General features: G+C 46.0%; 1 protein-coding gene across 1 annotated transcript in view; it reads right to left on the bottom strand.

Annotated features, from left to right (window-relative positions):
* Nucleotides 1-12676, bottom strand: part of Ttc39c (tetratricopeptide repeat domain 39C) — a 122330-nt gene extending 109654 nt beyond the window's left edge. The window contains exons 1-2 of the mRNA XM_031365007.1: nucleotides 12552-12676; nucleotides 9250-9411 (exon numbers count right to left, since the gene is read on the bottom strand). Of these exons, the coding sequence (XP_031220867.1) occupies nucleotides 9250-9359 (110 nt within the window). The 5' untranslated portion in view covers nucleotides 9360-9411; nucleotides 12552-12676. The remainder of the gene's footprint in view (nucleotides 1-9249; nucleotides 9412-12551) is intronic.
* Nucleotides 12677-17802: the final 5126 nt, after the last annotated feature.

Genomic DNA, 17802 nt, shown 5'->3' with positions numbered 1-17802 from the left:
AATATTTACGTTGCCAGAAGCCCGTGAACAACCTGTTAATTACTTGAGAAGGGTATAGGTTTTTAACAAATTGTAAACTTGCCAGCAGCTTGAAGTAAGAATATTAGCTCTTCCTAAATGAATTCTCGACAGATTTAAGGCCAGGTGCAAGAGTAGGGGAATATTAGAACCCTGGAAGCCAATAAAAAATTATCTCACCTGAGTTTGGGTGTCCTATGAGGCCCTGAAAAAAGGAATTGTGTATTTTATAGTCCAGAAAATGGCGCCCTCATGGCCACGTGCTTCCCTGCAGCCATTCAAGCTCCTGTTCAGAGGGGTGGGGTGCTCAGTCTACCAGGGAGGCCTTAAGAGGGGGAGAATGTGGGAGGGAGGGTGTGCTAAGGCATGTGATAGTACAGGCTCTTAGTTATCACTGGCTGCTGCTGTAACTACAGAAGTTAGTGACTAAGCATAGCACAGCCACCCTCTCATGGTCCTGTCACCCAGAACCCAACACAGGTTGTTTACTGACCTCAGTTAAGTCCCCACCAGACTATAGGAGACAACCTAAGCGCTATAGTCTACTGACATTCATTCCTTGGCATGTGGCCTCTTCTTTCATCAAAACCAACAAGCATCACACCTACCCCACCAGTCCAGTCTCTGAGGCTCTTTTTGCTCATGCACAGGAAAAAGCCTACATTTAAGGGTCTATACAAAAAGGCTGGGCCCATGTGCATAGCCCGGGATGTGTTCCCCAACTTAAGATCCTTACTTCAATCTGTAAATTCTTTCCTCAAACAAAATGAACGAGCCGCCATTGTGAGACCAAGAGCACAAGAGAGGATGAGGAACGTGTGGGAAAGTCAACATCTGGAAAGGGCTGGGTCCTTGAGGGTGTTGCTGGGAAGCTGAAGCATGTCAAAAAGCTACCTGTCAAGAGGTGCATGTAAGACTGGCAGGGTGGCCCAGGAGGGAAAGGCACTGCTGCCAACCTTGATGACCTGAGTCGGATGCCTGGAACCCATATGGCAGAAGGACAGACAGACCTCTACACTTGCACTGTGACACTCCACACTCCCACCTTGCCCTCATCCCACAAAATAAAAATTTTAAACATCAAAGTCTAAGAAAAAAGCACTGATTGAAGTCAAGCATTTTAAAAAGATGTCTGTCTGAATGAAGACAATCAAACTTTGATTTCTTTAATGCTACATGCAGCTAGCCTGGATTTCTGTCACTTGCAGCAGGCCACATCTTCAGCTGATATTGATCGTTCAAACTGACATTTGAAACCTGAAGGGTCAGCCATGAAAATGGCAATGGAAGAGCATGGGGCGACAATGAAAAGCCGAGGGCAATTCTACAGAGTTGAATGAAGAGAAGGGAGGCAGAGGCCCTGAAGGGTGGGGTTTGGCACTACAGGGGCACTGGGATGCACAGGCCATTGTCCTGGGGCCTGGGTGTAAGGAGAAGGTGCTTTATTGTGAGAGAAACGTCACACTAATCTTAAGCCAAAGTGAGACACATGGCTGCAGTCACTGTAAACCACACACTCCCGTGGACTAGGAAAACTGCAGACCTGGGATTTTCACCAGGCCTTTGGAACAGTTATTCAAATTCTGCTGGAGCCAGAGACCACAGGCCTCAGTCATCCATCTAGACAGACAGGGACTGTCACCAGGATGGAAAAGGCAAACAAACTCCAGGCCTCCACTTGGTACCAAGCAAATGCATGTTTCCCAGAGAGTTGCCATGAAACACCAGCCTTAAGGCCAGAATGTTTGCAAATGGGAACCAGAGGAGCTACAGCTTAACTGCAGCTGGAACTAGTGGGGTGTGAGATGGCTAACCGGACGAAAAAGATGAGGGAGGTGTGGGGAGGCGGGGAGCACAAACCAAGCCCATTTCCTCTGCTCCCTGTTAACTCAGGAATCACAGGTCACACCGCAGAGCACTTAGACAACTCTCTGACGTGTACTCGATCAGCCTCCCACGTAGACAAGCCTCTGACGTGTATTATGACCACAGTTGCCTAGGTTACTTCTCAGAAACCTGAATTCAATTCTGCTTAACCTTTATTGAATCATCAGATGAATGACTAAAACCTTTTCCCATTGTCTGTCCCCTCTGTGGCCTCCGGGTGCTGATGTAATCCGGCAAGCATCCTGGCCCCAGACTTGATAAGATAACCCTGAGTCAAGCTCACTCAGGAACTGCTCAGTTACAGCTGGCATGGCCAAACTGCATCAAGTTCTGGCCTCATGAGAGGCCTTTTATTTATTTATTTATTTTTTCGAGACAGGGTTTCTCTGTGTAGCTCTAGCTGTCCTGGAACTCACTGTGTAGACCAGGCTGGCCTCGAACTCATGGGATTAAAGGCGTGCGCCACCACCGCCCGGCCCATGAGAGGCCTTTGAACACCTGAGTTGTCAAGCAAGCAGAGCAGGAGGAAAGAGGAAACATACTCACTCCAGTGGTACCTAGGCCGCTAAAACCCTGCATTATATACTTATATTAACTCCTAACCCACATTCCACATTTCTCAAGAGACCCTGGGAGAGAAAGCTCTTTATACTTCATTACCAAGACACCCACTATAGACTCTTAAAATACCACTCCTAACCATTACCAAACTCCACTGCATATACTTATAATGCCACTCCTAACCCCCCCTCCCCCCACTGTATTTAGTTACAATATCATTCCTAACCTACACCAGGGTGAAGACACTCCTCGCCAACCCTGGGATGAAGGCCTCTTGCACCAGATTGAGACTTAGCCTGTCCATGCTCATAATGACAGTGCCCTGGTTAGTTTGTAAAAACTTCTGAGCAAGATGCAAGCTATTTAGGAGGTCAAGGCAGAAGTAATGTAAGTTCAAAGCCTGTCTGGGCTATATGGGAAATTAAGCACAACCTACGCAACTCAGTGAGATCCTGTCTCAAACTAAAAGGTGAAGAAAGGAGCCTGGATCTATAACTCTGGCAGCACCCTTATCACAAGCAAGAGGTCCTGAGTTCACTGTCTAGTAATGCACAGCGAAACAAGTAACAACAAAAGCTTTTAAATGGTGCAGCACGTCACAGTGCAACAGCATCTAAGTGAAACATGAGTCCATAGAAACAGTAAAACTGATTGCAATACAAACTGTCCTGTCTACTGCTATAATCCCAAGCTGATCTAAAATTCTTTTTCCAAGAAAGTATCAAGTCTTTCTCCCCTTTCATTTGATTAAGATAAATGACAAAGACATATTCATTGTAACATGTCTTGAACAATTTGTCTCTTAATAAAGAATCTTGACAGATAAGATCTGTCTGAGGAGGAAAACAAAACAACAACAACAACAACAACAACCCAAGAAGTCCCTACAGTCTACCCTGGGATGAATGACTTATGACAGCTAGAATTAATGCAGGAGCCTGGTGAGGGCGGCCTTTGGGGAAAGATGGATGGCCTGATATGGGGCAATTAGTGAGGATACTCATGCTAGGACAGAGCTGAGGTACAGCAAGAGGCAGTGCTGAAAGGACTGGCTGCAGGAATCACGTGTGACACACAGGAGCTCAGCCTGAGTGGCACCACCGGGAACAATACTTTGTACAGAAATTGGAGCATCTAGGACAAACAGAAGCATGCATTCCGCTAAGGATGTCTAGTTGGGAGAGGCATGGCAACACAAAAGAGGGAGATGGGTAGGCACTAGGCTATGATTCAGCAGGCGAGAAAATCTATGCAGTGAGCAGGGGTGATCAAGCCTGGGTACTCCATACTGGACTTGGTTACCACCTCATTCTTACAAGGGGTGACTTGACAGCAATAGGAGCAACACCCTCCAACTTACGGGACCCTATACTTCCGGCTGCCTGAGTACTCTCCAGAGGTCAAAAGTGTGGGTCCAGGCACTATAGGTCTAGCTATCTTTAGAATGTGGTGCATATGGGAGCTCCTTAAGTCACTGGGGGTATGCCCCTGCAGTAGACTGTGCAACTCAGTTTCTATCTTTCTAGTCTGACTTGAGGTCTGAGCATGTCTCTGATACATGCCCTTCACCACTGCCATTTGCAACCCTAGTTAGGGCCTCAAGCCCAACCCTGGACTTGAACCTCCAGGACTGTGTACCAAGAGAAACCTCTTTGTTCTTCATAAGTAGCCTGGGTTGGGTATTTCATTATGGTGATAAAGGTTACACAGTATGCCTGCTAGACTTTATTCTTTTTGGAGGCCTTGTATAAGTATAGTGAGGGCTAGGTGTACCCTCTGGTAGAATAGCTCACTGGATAGGTCCCACAGACACCCCCATATTAATTATTTAGACACCCAGTATTAACAGTGACACCCAGAGCTCAACACGGACAGCTAAGCCTTGCTAATGTATGACTCGGATCATTGAAAGTAGTCGATATACTGGAGTGATTGGGCTTCCTTTGAAAAGTGTATCTGACAAAAGGTGAGGGGCCTGGGTGGTATTTTAGTGGTAGGAATTTGGAGAGCTGCACACTGCTTTTCTGCCAAGTTCAGAAGCCACTTCAAACAAGAAGGGATTCGAGCTGTAGGATCAGAGCTAAAGCACTAAGCTCGGTGAAATGCTAGCTGCTTCTCACTAACAAGGTGTGAGGACAAAACTCCAGGAAATGCATGGTCCTGTGTGTAAGCTGGGACAGAGGAGAGACAGGCTGAATAAAGTTATTTTGGTAATTAATTACTGTTTCCAAATGAGGTCTTTGGAGTAATTATCTGTTAGAAGCTTGCTGATTTAGCCAGCTGTCTATGTTGAGCTAACTTTACTCCTGACTTAAAAGATACCATCCACTGGTAATGCTTAATTCCTAAAGATACCACACACGTTGGTCACAGGACACAAAGAAATCAAGCTGGTACTGAACTAGAAGTTTCTTTCCAGCTGGCTAGAACTGGAAGGTGCCATGGAGGTCACCGGCCAGGGCTGGGGAGGGGCACTTCAACATTGACAGTCTTAGATGTGAACCATGTAAATGATAACAATAAATGACACGGTGAATTATTTAGGGTTATTATTGCTATGATGAAACACCATGACCTAAGAACCTGGGGAGAAAAGGGTTGATTCAGTGTACACGTTTAAATCACAGCTCATCACTAAAGGAAGTCAGGACAGGAACTCAATCAGGGCAAGGGCGTGGAAGCGAAGGCTGATGCAGAGGCCACGGAGGAGTACTGCTAACGGGCTTGCTCTGCATAGCTTGCTCAGTCTGCTTTCTTTTTCTTTTTAATTAATTTATTTACTTTACATTCCGATCGATTGCAGCTTCTCCTCCCTCCTCTCCAGAGACTCCAGCTTGCGTCAAGTTGACATAAAACGATCCAGTACATATAGCAAGATACCCACGACTGTAACAGGGGCATGCATGTTATGGCATAACTAACTGGCTTCAGGTTAGCTTTAGGGGTGTGCTAGAGGACAGGATTTGTGACTGTTATTAGATACCTGGCCAAAGCCCCATGGCTGAGAAGCTCACAGGTCAGAAGAGAGAGACTCTTATTTTGCTAAATGGGCATGGTATCAAATTGCATTCTCAATATGTGAGCACAGCTCTCAGCACACATCAGAAAACATTCTTTCTGTAGTAGGAATCAGTTAATCCAGAGATTCACAGGGTCAAAGTGCAGAGAACAACTGTGGCCATCTGTATCTCGCCTCTGCTCAGGCTCAGACAGGAGAAGAGACAGAACCAGACAACTGGGAGGACAGCTGTGAAGCAGTGCCTACTACACGTGATGAAGCTGCAGCACCCATGAACCCCTAACTGCGGTTTCCTGCACAAGAGCGGGAGGGTCTTAAAGCCCACTCCAGCCGAGATGCTCTTGGCAGCTGAAGGCTGCTAGGAGAGGGGTGTGGCCCAGGTAGGTGGCTCACACTCCAGTGGATGACCCTATACCTAGGACTATGAAGGAGGCACAAATTGGACGTGTTAAGTTACAAAACAAAGGATTTGAAGTTAGAAGTGGGATCTGGAAGGAAGGGTTGAGGAACTGTGGGGGAGAGGAGGGAGTGAATATGATCAGAATACATTGTATATATAAGTGAAATAGTACAATAACTGTAAAATTATCCTCGCTAGGAGCTGGCAAACACTTTAAAGCACATGTGCAGACGCCCCAGAGGGGAGGTGCGAGGCGCAGCTTTCTCTCTCACAACCTTTCCTGAGCACTTCTGATGACTGTGAATTAACATCACCACACGTTCTAACCCTCCTCACCACTGTGAAGTCATCAAAGCTAAGTGGTAAATGAGGAACCGTTGCTCTCTGGCCCTTGGACAGTCCCCGTGGGTCATGTTACTCTTTCTCTTCATCATTAGATTCAACTGTGGTTTGGATCTTGAATTTCTCCTCAAGGTCAACAAGTTCAAAGCCTGGTCCTCACACTTGCAGAAGGTCCTTAGTTGTTGTAACATACTCTTGAAGGGAATTTAAGAAACCTAGCTTTGTCTGATTCTCCCTGGCTCACTCACCAGGGGTGTGTGTGTATGTGCGCATGTGTGTGGTGTGTGCGCGCGCACGTGTGTGTGAGTGTGCACGCGTGTGTGTATGAATGTGTGTATGAGTGTGTGTGTGTGCGCGCGCGGGTGTGCACATGTGTGTATGTGTGTGCATGTGTTGTGTGTATGTGTATATATGTATGTGTGTGTATGTGTGTGTGCGCACAGGCGTGTGTGTGCGCATGTGTGTGGTGTGTGTGTGCACTCGTGTGTGCACATGTGTGTGCATGTGTGTGCATGTGTGTATGTGCGTGTGTATGTATGTGTGTATGTGTGTGTGCATACGGGCGTGTGTGTGTGCGCATGTGTGTGGTGTGTGTGCGCACACGTGTGTGCGCATGTGTGTGCGTGTGTGTGCGTGTGTGTACGTGTGTGTATGTATGTGTGTATGTGTGTGTGCATACGGGCATGTGTGTGTGTGTGTGTGTGTGTGTGTGTGCGCGCGCATGTGCGTGTGCTACTTCATAGATACCACACTATCTTGCCACAGGCCCAATGCAATAGAGCCTATCCATCATTAATGTATGTATGCCTCTAAAACTGGGCCAATATAAACGTGTTTTCTTTCTAAATTTGGTTATCTCAGGTATTTGTTACAGTGCTAGGGAGCTAATGTGAGTTTTGAAGTCTTGTCTTTGTGACCACCAACCAATAATAAACAAAGTGTGAAGCTTTCTCTAAATGGTCTAGCCTGCTTTTTAAATGTTTACTTTTATTAGTTTGAATTACATGTGTGTGGGAGGGTACGTGCATAAGTGCAGGTGTCTGCAGAGGCCAGAGGTGTTGGGTGTCCCCCAAGCCGGAGTTAGAGGTGGCTGGCAGCCACCCTACATAGGTCCTCTGGAAGAGCAGGATGTACTCTTAACCACTGAGCCGTCTCCCCAGCCTCTGGTTCTGTGGGGTTTTGTTTGTTTTGTTGTTTTGTTTTTTGTTTGTGTTTGTTTTTTGATTGAAAAGGCTGGGTTGGGCTTAGGTGTACATATTAAAACTGACTGAGCAGTTGGGTCTGAGGAGATGGGTCAGTTGCAAAGTGAGGGGTAAGCATGAGGACCTGAATTTGACCCTAGAATTTATGTTAAAAAATTGAAAGATGGGCACAGTGACACACACTTGTAATCACTGTTCTGGGGAAGAAGAGACAGGCTGACCCCTGGGGTTTACTAGATAGCCTCGCCAAACCAGTGAGCTCCAGGCAAGTCAAAGACCCTACCACATGCACACATACATGTTCATGCATATATGTATACACATCTGCATATCATGCAAACCCAAAATAAAATGTAGGCTGTTGAGGTTTGGTCTTTTTCTATGTATTGTAATGCTAAATACTGGCTCCCAAGGCCTGGTTGCCCCCAGGAATGAGAGAATCCACACATAGACCCAAGTGATGCTATGTAACCCCGCCCCCCAACTCAACCCTAACCTGTGAATAAAGATGCCTACAGCCTATAGCGGGCAGAAGAGAGAGAGGTTTGGGTTCCTGAATTTAGGATCTGAAGAGAGACCACAAAGAGAAGCAAGAGAAAGAAGTGGAGAGAAAAAAATGCCATGGGTTAGGTGAGTCATGAAAATATGGCTATGAGGGCTGGCCAGATGGAACATGTCAAGTTATAATTCAGAGCTATTGATGGGTGTCTTAGGGTTTTACTGCTGTGAACAGACACCATGACCAAGGCAACTCATAGTCAACATTTAATTGTGGCTGGCTTACAGGTTAGAGGTTCAGTCCATTATCATCAAGGTGGGAGCATGGCAGCATCCAGGCAGGTATGGTACAGGCAGAGCTGAGAGTTCTACATCTTCATCTGAAGGCTGCCAGTGGAAGGCGGACTTCCAGGCAGCTAGGATGAGGGTCTTAAAGCCCACACCCACAGTGACACACCTACTCTAACAAGGCCACACCTCCAAATAGTGTCACTCCCCAAGCCAAGCATATTCAAACCATGACAATGGGGAAATAGATTCTAATAGCTTTGAGGGTAGATAGCTGCCCAGCTCTAGTGCATTAAAGACTGACTTATTATAAATATAAAAGTTGTATGTCTTTTATCTGGGAACTGAAATGATCAAAGGCAGGGTAGAAATGCCGACTGAGATTAATTATTTAATACAACATTAGGCTTTCGATTGAAAAGATAGCTTGTAGTACCTCAAGATTCCAAGAGAAGGGAACATGCCATGAGGGCCTATGTTGTGGATTCCATGGAAAGGCTAAGTGCACAGGAGGCAGGCTTAGGATGGGCTAGTTTGAATAATCTCAGCAGACTCTAGAATGGCAGAGCTACTCATGGCTGTCTGGCCCTCAACCTGGCTGGGGTGAGCAACGCAGTGGAACAGTGGTCCTGGGTGAGAACGTCCAATGTCAGAGTTGGCTAGGAGTGTGGTTCATACCTATAAAAGGTGCTCACAGGTGATCTCCGTTTATCTCGGGACATTAGCTGGCTCCATGTGTAACAAAAATCCCATGTTAGTGTCAGAAACCCCTGGCTGATCCGATTATATAAGGAATGGCCATGTACCTTTGGGGGCTTACTCTGAGTCTCAATTTCCTCCTCTGGCTTTCAAACTGATCTCTTGGTGTCAATGAGATTCACAGGCAGGGATCAGCAGTGTAGGCAACTACTAGTGCTCTATCTACCGCACGTGTCTTTATTCTAAGTGGCAGGACCACATACAGATACGAGGGAAGGATCCATCCCTGGCATTGCATGATGAAAGGCATTTTGCTGGGTCAGCAACTGGCTTACCTGACTGGAAAGTGGTCTCCTCTGTGGCCAGAAGTTTCTTTCTCTTTTCTATTATTGTAAATACCCACAGCAGCACTGGGCAGAGATGTGACGACAGCAGCACTGGACATAGATGTGACAGTCGTTCTTATGAGTCCAGAGATTGTGCTGAATGTATTTATCCTGAAGACCCAAGAGAGTAAGTGAGTAAGTTGTTTCCATTCATTTCACCAAATAGATGAGTAACTCTGCTTTCTCTGAAAGCCTTCCATCTACTGACAAATGGATCAATTTCCCATTAGCCTCTACGAGTGGGGCTACGAAGAGTTAGGTTTGGAAATCCTAGCATTTAAGTTCCTCTCCCATGTGCAATTTCTTCCTTTCCTCCCTTCAATGAATATTTATTATGCCCAAGACACTGTGAGGAAGCAATTTACATAGAAAAATGTAATGGAAGGGAACAGGACAAGCAATGCTTTACTGTGGGAGCGAGTGTTTGCTCTTATGCGATGGCTCCATTTCTGTAAGTGCTTAAATGAAAATAATGAGTGAGATACAGAGACATCCAGCTGGAGTCCAAAACCAGAGAATGGCTGTTGCGGACTGCAATTAATCTCTGCCATAAATGTACCTCCTTTCACCTGAGGGCTTTCTACAGCGTAATTATTCTGTATTGTCATCACACCGAAGGGACAGAGAAGCTCCTAGACTAGTACGGAAATCAACAGCATAACAACAGCACTTCAAATACCCATCACTAACTGACCCTGCTCCTCTGATACAAAGTCAGCGGCAAGGGAGGTTCAGACCTCGGGAGCCTCTTTATAGGTCAGGACTGCACGCTCTGTGTTCCACAGAGACAGAGCTGAGGCAACAAAGAGCCTGACAGGTGCTGGGAAGTTCTGCACTTCACTGTGTAAAAGCACAGGAGAGCCTAAGAAATAACATCACAAAACTGCCTCCCAGCATTCTTTGTGCAAACTTGAAGGGAGGACTGCCAAGACGGTCAGTGTGCTGAAGATGTGGCAGAGGCAGACAAAACCTTATACAAGAGAGGGAGGAAACCTCATCTCTTTCCTACAAGGAAACCAAAAAGAAGATTCCAAGGATCTAGATAAGGCCAGGAAGCTCCAGCCTCCTCGTTCTGAGTAATACCTCCACCTCCAAGTACGAACATCTAAGTTTCTCTATTGGTAATGTTGCAAAGAACCCTGAAGAGATAGGTGGATGGATGGATCAAGAGCAGCCTTAGGGAAAGCGTGGAACTGAGGTAAAGGAAAATACATGAAGGCTATTGCATTGCTGAAGGAAAGCCCATGGCAGCAAGGAAGGAAGCCACCCAGCCTGAAGAGGGACAAAGACAGGAGGAGAGGAAAATAAGCCAAGTAAAGAGAAAGAGGATGGAGGTGGTGATGGTCAGTAAATAAGTCCTATCAGAGTTTCCCCAAGTCTACAGCATAGTCACATCCCCCGTGCATAACTCCTTTGTGTGTATGCATGTTCAGGTGCGCATGTGCAGAGGTCAACATCAGGTGTCTATGTACATGCATGTGTAGGTGCGCATATGCAGAAGTCAACATTAAGTGCCTTCACTCTCACTCTCACTTTATTTTTTTGAGGTAGGTGTGCCACATGCCTGTCCTTTGTCATGGGTGTTAGCAGATTGGACTCAGGTCCTCATGCTTGTGTGGCAGGCACTTTGCTGATGGAGTCATTTCCCCAGCCAGTCTCCTTCCATCTTTAAAGAAAAAAATGAAATAGAAAGCTATGTAAATTTTTCTTTAAAGTATGCAGTGTCTGGGCTAGAGATGTGGTTCAGGGGTCACAAAGTGTCAAGTGTTCTTAAAGGGGATCTGAGTTTGGGTCTCAGCATCCACATGGGTGGCTCACAACCACCTGTAACTCTAGCTCCATTGTCTCTGATACCTTCTTCTAGCCTCCATGGGCACCAACACAGCGTGCCCTCCCCCCATACACGAGTACATGTGCACAACTCCTCCCCCAAATCTTTAAGGATGTACAGTGTCTCCTCCTTTCATAGTTAAGATACCACAGTCCTTATTTTTAAAAGCCACAAACCCAAGCAGGGCAGTGGTGGCCCACGCCTTTAATCCCAGCACTTGGGAGGCAGAGGCAGGCAGATTTCTGAGTTTCTCACTCTACAGATTGAGTTCCAGGACAGACAGGGCTATACAGGGCGGTCTCAAATAAATAAATAATAAATAAATAAATAAATAAATAAATAAGCAAGCCACAAACCCTGCCTTGTAAGGTAGTTGTCAATGAATGAAAATTTAAAGCTGGTTCTTGGTGCACAATGCACAGTAATTACACACAGGGCAGGGGGCTTTCCACTGGCAGGTGGCTTTGCTCCAGCTCATAAGAAATCATTGTTTTGGTAACTGAATACCACTTCAATCGAAGAAAATTTTAAAAAGGTTGTAGCTGTTGGCATTCCTAATTCCTCTGAGTAAATACATTAAAAATACAACAAACAAACAAACAGGCCAAGATCTGTCTAAACTTGGTCCCTACAACTTCCCTTTAATACCTGGTACTTTGTACCACTCTCAGTATCGGCGGCACTTCGTCCATCCACTCTCAGCGTGGCGCAGATAATATCTGCAGTGAAGTAAGGCTCTGCAGTGAAGTAAGCCTAGCTTCAGCAAAAGGCTTACGCCTTCCGGAGCTGAACTTCTCCATCTTGAGGCAGGGCTGATGGTACCCGTAGCCAGTGCGCTTCTGACTGGTTTAAGGCACCAGGCCCTGCCCACACCTTCCAGGGTCTATAGATCTACTGTAGCTTCCCTTGGGGTATAGTGCATTCTTGCGAGTACACCTTCCTATTGGAGGACGTGAAACCTGGACAACCCCAGTAATGACTTCCTTGGGTCTCAGTTTTGAGTCCTGTGCTCTTTATAGCCTAGGGCTAGAAGTGAACCTGGAATGTATGTGTTGTTGGTTTTTAATTCTATAGAAAACCATTCAGGGTGATTCATGGGTAGTCCAGGCCGGACATCAAGCTCACCTTTGCGGAAACGAAGCCCAGCCCTTCTTCTTCCCCAACTGATTCCCTTGGGAATAAAACCTAAAGAGACCCACTTCAGAGAACTCATGATCTTCAAGAACTCAAAAAATATGGCAATGGCACCAGCAACAGAGCAGAAGACACAACAACAAAGGGAAGCTGCAGCTGACAGAAAGCTCCCAGCGGCATAGTCCAATAATGGCGGTCACCATGGCCTTGGACCCTTGTTTGACCCGTGTTTGACCCTCAGTTTTTGAAGCATCTGTTGTCGTCTGGGCCCTCACAACAGACTTACCCCCTGTAGCAAATCACCAGAGGCAAATTGGATTCTGGCAGAGAAGGCCAAATTACCCTGCTTTGCAAGGCCACATCTTGAAAACGAATATCGAATACCCCGGAAGTAGTAGGCGTGGCCTACCTATGCTGGCTAAGTACTTCCTCTTGCTTCAGGAAGGGCATCAGGGGAACCTGCAAGTGGGTTTGCTCAGTGCCCTCGCTCCTCCCCCTTCACCTCTACGTGCTGCTGCCACGGCACCAGCCCTCGGGAATGCCAGGGACAGTGCCCAGGAGTTCTCTGCCCAAAGGCTTCCCAGGAGCTTCAGGGAACTAGACAGCAAATTTACTGAGGACCAGGGCAGGCAGGGAACCAATCTCCCCTACACCAGTGTTTCCCAACCTTTCTTGTGGTGACCCCACCATAAAATTATTTTTGTTGCTACTTTTTAACTGTACTTTTGCTATTGTTAAGGGTCATAACATAAATATCTGTATTTTCTGATGGTCCCTTGGGGGTCATGACCCAAAGGTTGAGAACCTCTGCTGGACCTAGGCAAGAGTCAGCCTGAGATGGTCAGAGCTAGAAAGGGGAGGAGTGGCATGGTGCATACGAGGAGCCTGATGAAAGCCTGTCTCTCTCACTTCAATCACATTCTGTGCTAACAACCTGCCGTGGAGGTGACTGCCAAGGTCAAAAGCAGCTGATAAAATTGAGAGGCCTGTGGCGGCCTTGTCTGAGACAACTGAGTGTTCTTCCACCTCCCACATTTCAAAAGTAACCATGAAGATCGCATCTTTTGGGCCTACTCCCTCACTTCATATGTGTTTTCAAGATGAGTGTGTTAAGTCCTTGGGGACCAGGGCAACTGTGTAGGGTCTGACAGCCTTTCCAGGAGGACCCTGCTAATGTGAACAGCGGAATGCGCGACGGTCAGGTAGAAGCACATGACATCCCACAAGGCATGGTGACTGTTAGTGTCATCCGAGCCAGGGTGAACCACACTGTGCTGTAGCTCCCGAGTGACTGAGAACAGTAGCTGAAAGAGGCTGGACTTTGCAGAAAATCAAACGTTTTATGGGAAAAGATACTTTATGTTTTTCAAAGGTTATTGAATTTAAATTTTCTGTACTTGCAAATATTTCATTATGATATATCCAGACATACATATCAGGTAGCTTGGAAAAGGAGGTTTTAAAAACTACTGGGGCTGGGTGCAGTGGGAGTACATTATACTCTTGAGGAGGACCTGAGCTCAGTTCCCAGAACCCATATCTAGCAGCTCACAACTGCCTGTAACTCCAGCTCCAGGGGATCTGACCTCTTTGGGCACCAACACTTCTGTACATATTCCACCTCCATACACTCTCATACGCACACACACACTCATATACACACACACTCATACACACACACACTCATACACACACACTCACAAACTCATATACACACATTCATACACATACACACACATACTCATATACACACACTCAAATACACTCACACACACACACTCACATACACTCATACACATACACACACTCATACACACACTCACAAACTCATATACATTCATACACATACACACTCACACACACTCACATACACATACTCAAATACATTCATACACACACTCACATACACTCATACACATACTCACGCACACTCATACACACACACTCATACACACACACTCACAAACTCATACACACACATTCATACACATACACACTCACACACACACACTCATATACACACACTCAAATACACTCATACATACACTCACACTCATACACATACTCTCACACACACTCATACACACCTACTCTCATACACACACGTTCACTCACACACTCTCACACATCTATACATAACAAAGAGTTAAATCTTTAAAAAAGAAAACTACATGAATTTTCTGTAAAGTTCCATGTATTTCAAAGACTTTTTTTTTTAAATTAAAATTTAAGTGGCCATCTCTTAGGAATGTGCAGTTGTTCTCATTGGGGAACTAGAAGAAGACCCTCCCCTGAACGTGGCTGAGCTCAGGAGTTCTGTATCCCAGTTGGAATGTCTTAGTAATTAAGAGTTCCTGGTTCACTCAAGAGCAGACTTCTGGGTTGGGTGTAGACGTCCACACTGAAGACAACTATTCAGAGGCCTTGCCTATACTCTGTAATCCGAGGGACCACTACAAAGGGTAAGCGACTCAGGCTACAAACTACATAAAGAATAACTCCATTCTTGGCTCCTATAAAATGGAAAATGAAAAGAAAAAATGTTTTAATTCTCAAGTCTTTTTCTCCATCTACCTAAGTATTAATTAAAATTCCAAGTTATCCAGTAACCACTACGTTTGTCCCTGGCCAGTTTATGCTACCCATGATGCACACTGGCACCCTCTCTCCTATCTCCTCCCCAGAAACCCGGCTCTCCTAATTTACAGGTACAACATCCTACATCCCCAGCCCTCTTCTCTGCCTGCTTTCTCTTCTCTAGGATCAGAACAGCTTGCCCATTTTCAAGGTTACCACCTCCCAGAATCCTCCAGGTTCACTCCCATTCCATCGCCTATTTAGGCCATCCTCCCTCTCCCTTTCTTTCTTCCTTTCTTTTTTTCTTTTTTAAAAACTTTGCTCTAGAAGTCAAATCCTTCCCACTAGACAAAACGCCGTTCAGCTTTCTCAGAGCAAAACCAAATCTACCTTGATCCTAAGTCCTCAAAGTTCCTTCTCACCATGACCAAATTTCTCAAGGAGTAATGAATGCAGACTGCTGACCCTTTTCACTTTTCGTTCACCTACCTCAGTGTATGGTTACCTGGCCTCTGGCTCCAGCAACACATTGGAATTGCTGTCACCAAAGGCACCAACCAATTGCCTCTCTCTAACTAGTTTGCCGCCTTGTGGGGATGTCAGGGACAGCTACATTCTCCACAGACCTGGCCAGACCCCCTTATTAGCTCTTCTTCCCAGAGGCTGCTCCCTGTTGTCAGGCTTTCCACCCAGGCTCCTAGCATTGTTTGCCATTCCCCTAGGCCACACTCTCTTCTCTCCGCACTTGCCCATTCCCTCCCATCTGCCTGTGATGCACATTCCCCATGGCCTTTACTCTTGTGTCTCACACAACTTAGCTTAGCTGCTTCCTCAGTCTATTGAGGTGGTACTAGTTTTTTCTTGCTTTCAATGAAAGCAAAAACTGGCTTCTGACATTGGGAACAAGAAGGGATCCCCTCACATTTCCTGTGTTACACCAATAGATGTCCCCTGGCTGTAGCAGCGCAGGAAGTTAGTGCTGCTTGGCATTCTAAGGCCACATTAGATTTTTGTGCTGGTTCTGTCAGTGAAGCAGTAGCTTCTATTTAGGATGATTTTGCTAAGAAGCATCGCCCCTTACTGGGACCATAAGGTGGACAAAAAGCCTGATTTCTCTATCCTCACTTCATATGTTTCTCTCTTACTCCTGGCTGCCTGCTGGATCAGTCACTTCTCTTGCTGTAACATCCAACAATCAGAAGAAAACTTTGTTCTGCTTCTAGTTAAAAAACCATATCATGGGGGCTGGTGAGATGGCTCAGCGGTTAAGAGCACTGGCTGCTCTTCTGAAGGTCCTGAGTTCAAATCCCAGCAACCACATGGTAGCTCACAACCATCTGTAATGAGGTCTGACACACTTTTCTGGTGTGTCTGAAGACAGCTACAGAGTACTTATATAAAACAATAAATAAATCTTTTTTAAAAAGGCAGCAAGTGTCAAGATAATATTAAAAAAAAAAACATATCATGATGGTGGGGAAGGTGTGTCAGGAGGAGCAGAGGCTGCATGGTCAAATGGTCACAATGCGTTCACAATTAGGAAGCCCAGAGGATATTGAAAGTAAGGTTGAGCTATAAAGCCTCAAGGCCCATCTCCTGTGACCAACTTTCTCCAACAAAGCTCCACCTCCTGAAGGTTCCACAACCTTCCCCAAAAGTACAACCATTTGAGGGAGGACTGAGAGTTTTAAACCCACGATTAAGTTTCATATTCAAAGCAGGATGCCTGTTCATCTCTGCAGGTCCACACCAGTCACGGAGCATCTGTCCAGGCTGTCTCTGCTTTAGGGCTAAAGACACAGTGACATGCTGTTGTCCTAAGCTTGTGATCACTTTAGATTTCAGGAACAGCATAGCCTTCTAGGACAGAGCCCACAGACCCCCACCCACACCCAGATGAGACTCATGAGGGCGGGACCATGTCTGGGAGCAGAAGCCATCCGCTGAGAAAATCTTGTCCCATAAGTAATATGGACTCCTATGACCCACCGGGCAGAACCAGAGCTGGGACAATGGTCCAGGAGACTATAGCCACACAAGAACTGTTCTATTATTTTTACCTTTGCCTGTTCTCTATCTTCCTCAGTTTACCAAGTGCCCTGTGGATGGACTGAGGGTGAGGGGAGGCGCTTGATCCTTTTGGTTTTTCCAATTCGGTCTCATTGAATAAATCTGCTTTTCCCTACTACTTCTCTCTTTAAATTGTGTTTGAGAACTTGCTTGGGGCTGCTAGAATCTGTGTTTTTGTCCTAAAATACTCTGGAACTATTGGATTTGGATGCTAGTAACAGGATTGTTTTCTAGGGAATACTCTGAAATGAATGAAAAATGAAGTTCTGTTTAATGAGACTATTTGTTCCTCTGGCACTGTATCTTCCTATATTTCCCCAGGATGAGAATCATACTTATTAAAATGTGGAGTTCTGGGTCTCTCCCATACACAGGGCTCCAGGCTGCCCAGGGCAAGCTTGCTCATGACATGTGTTCTAGGCCCTGGTCACCACCTGATAGGTCTGACTTATGGCTAACCTTACCTGCCCATGTGATACTTACCCATTGAAAGAACAACACTATGCTAGCTCAACTGGAGAAGCTGAGAAATACCGCAATGAAGGAAAAACTAACGGCCTTACAGTCTCTTCCTGGGTTAGTTCTTGGCTGACACCCTTTGTTTTTTCCAAGAGTGGACTTCTTCAATGCAGGTTTATCACTCTGTACCCAACACACGGCGCACACGGGGTGAACACTTCATATCCAGCACACGGCACACACGGGGTGAGCACTCTGCACCCAGCACATGGCACACATGGGGTGAGCATTCTATACCCAGCACACAGTGCACACGGGGTGAGCATTCTATACCCAGTACATGGCGCACACAGGGTGAGCACTTATGCGTCCTGTTCACACTCTAAGTGTCAGGGTCTCTGGTTATATGGCTCATTAGTCAGTTACAGCCA

The sequence above is a fragment of the Mastomys coucha genome, unplaced genomic scaffold, assembly GCF_008632895.1.
Source record: "Mastomys coucha isolate ucsf_1 unplaced genomic scaffold, UCSF_Mcou_1 pScaffold13, whole genome shotgun sequence".
Taxonomy (NCBI): Eukaryota; Metazoa; Chordata; class Mammalia; order Rodentia; family Muridae; genus Mastomys; species Mastomys coucha.
This window is presented reverse-complemented; position numbering and strand designations above follow the sequence as displayed.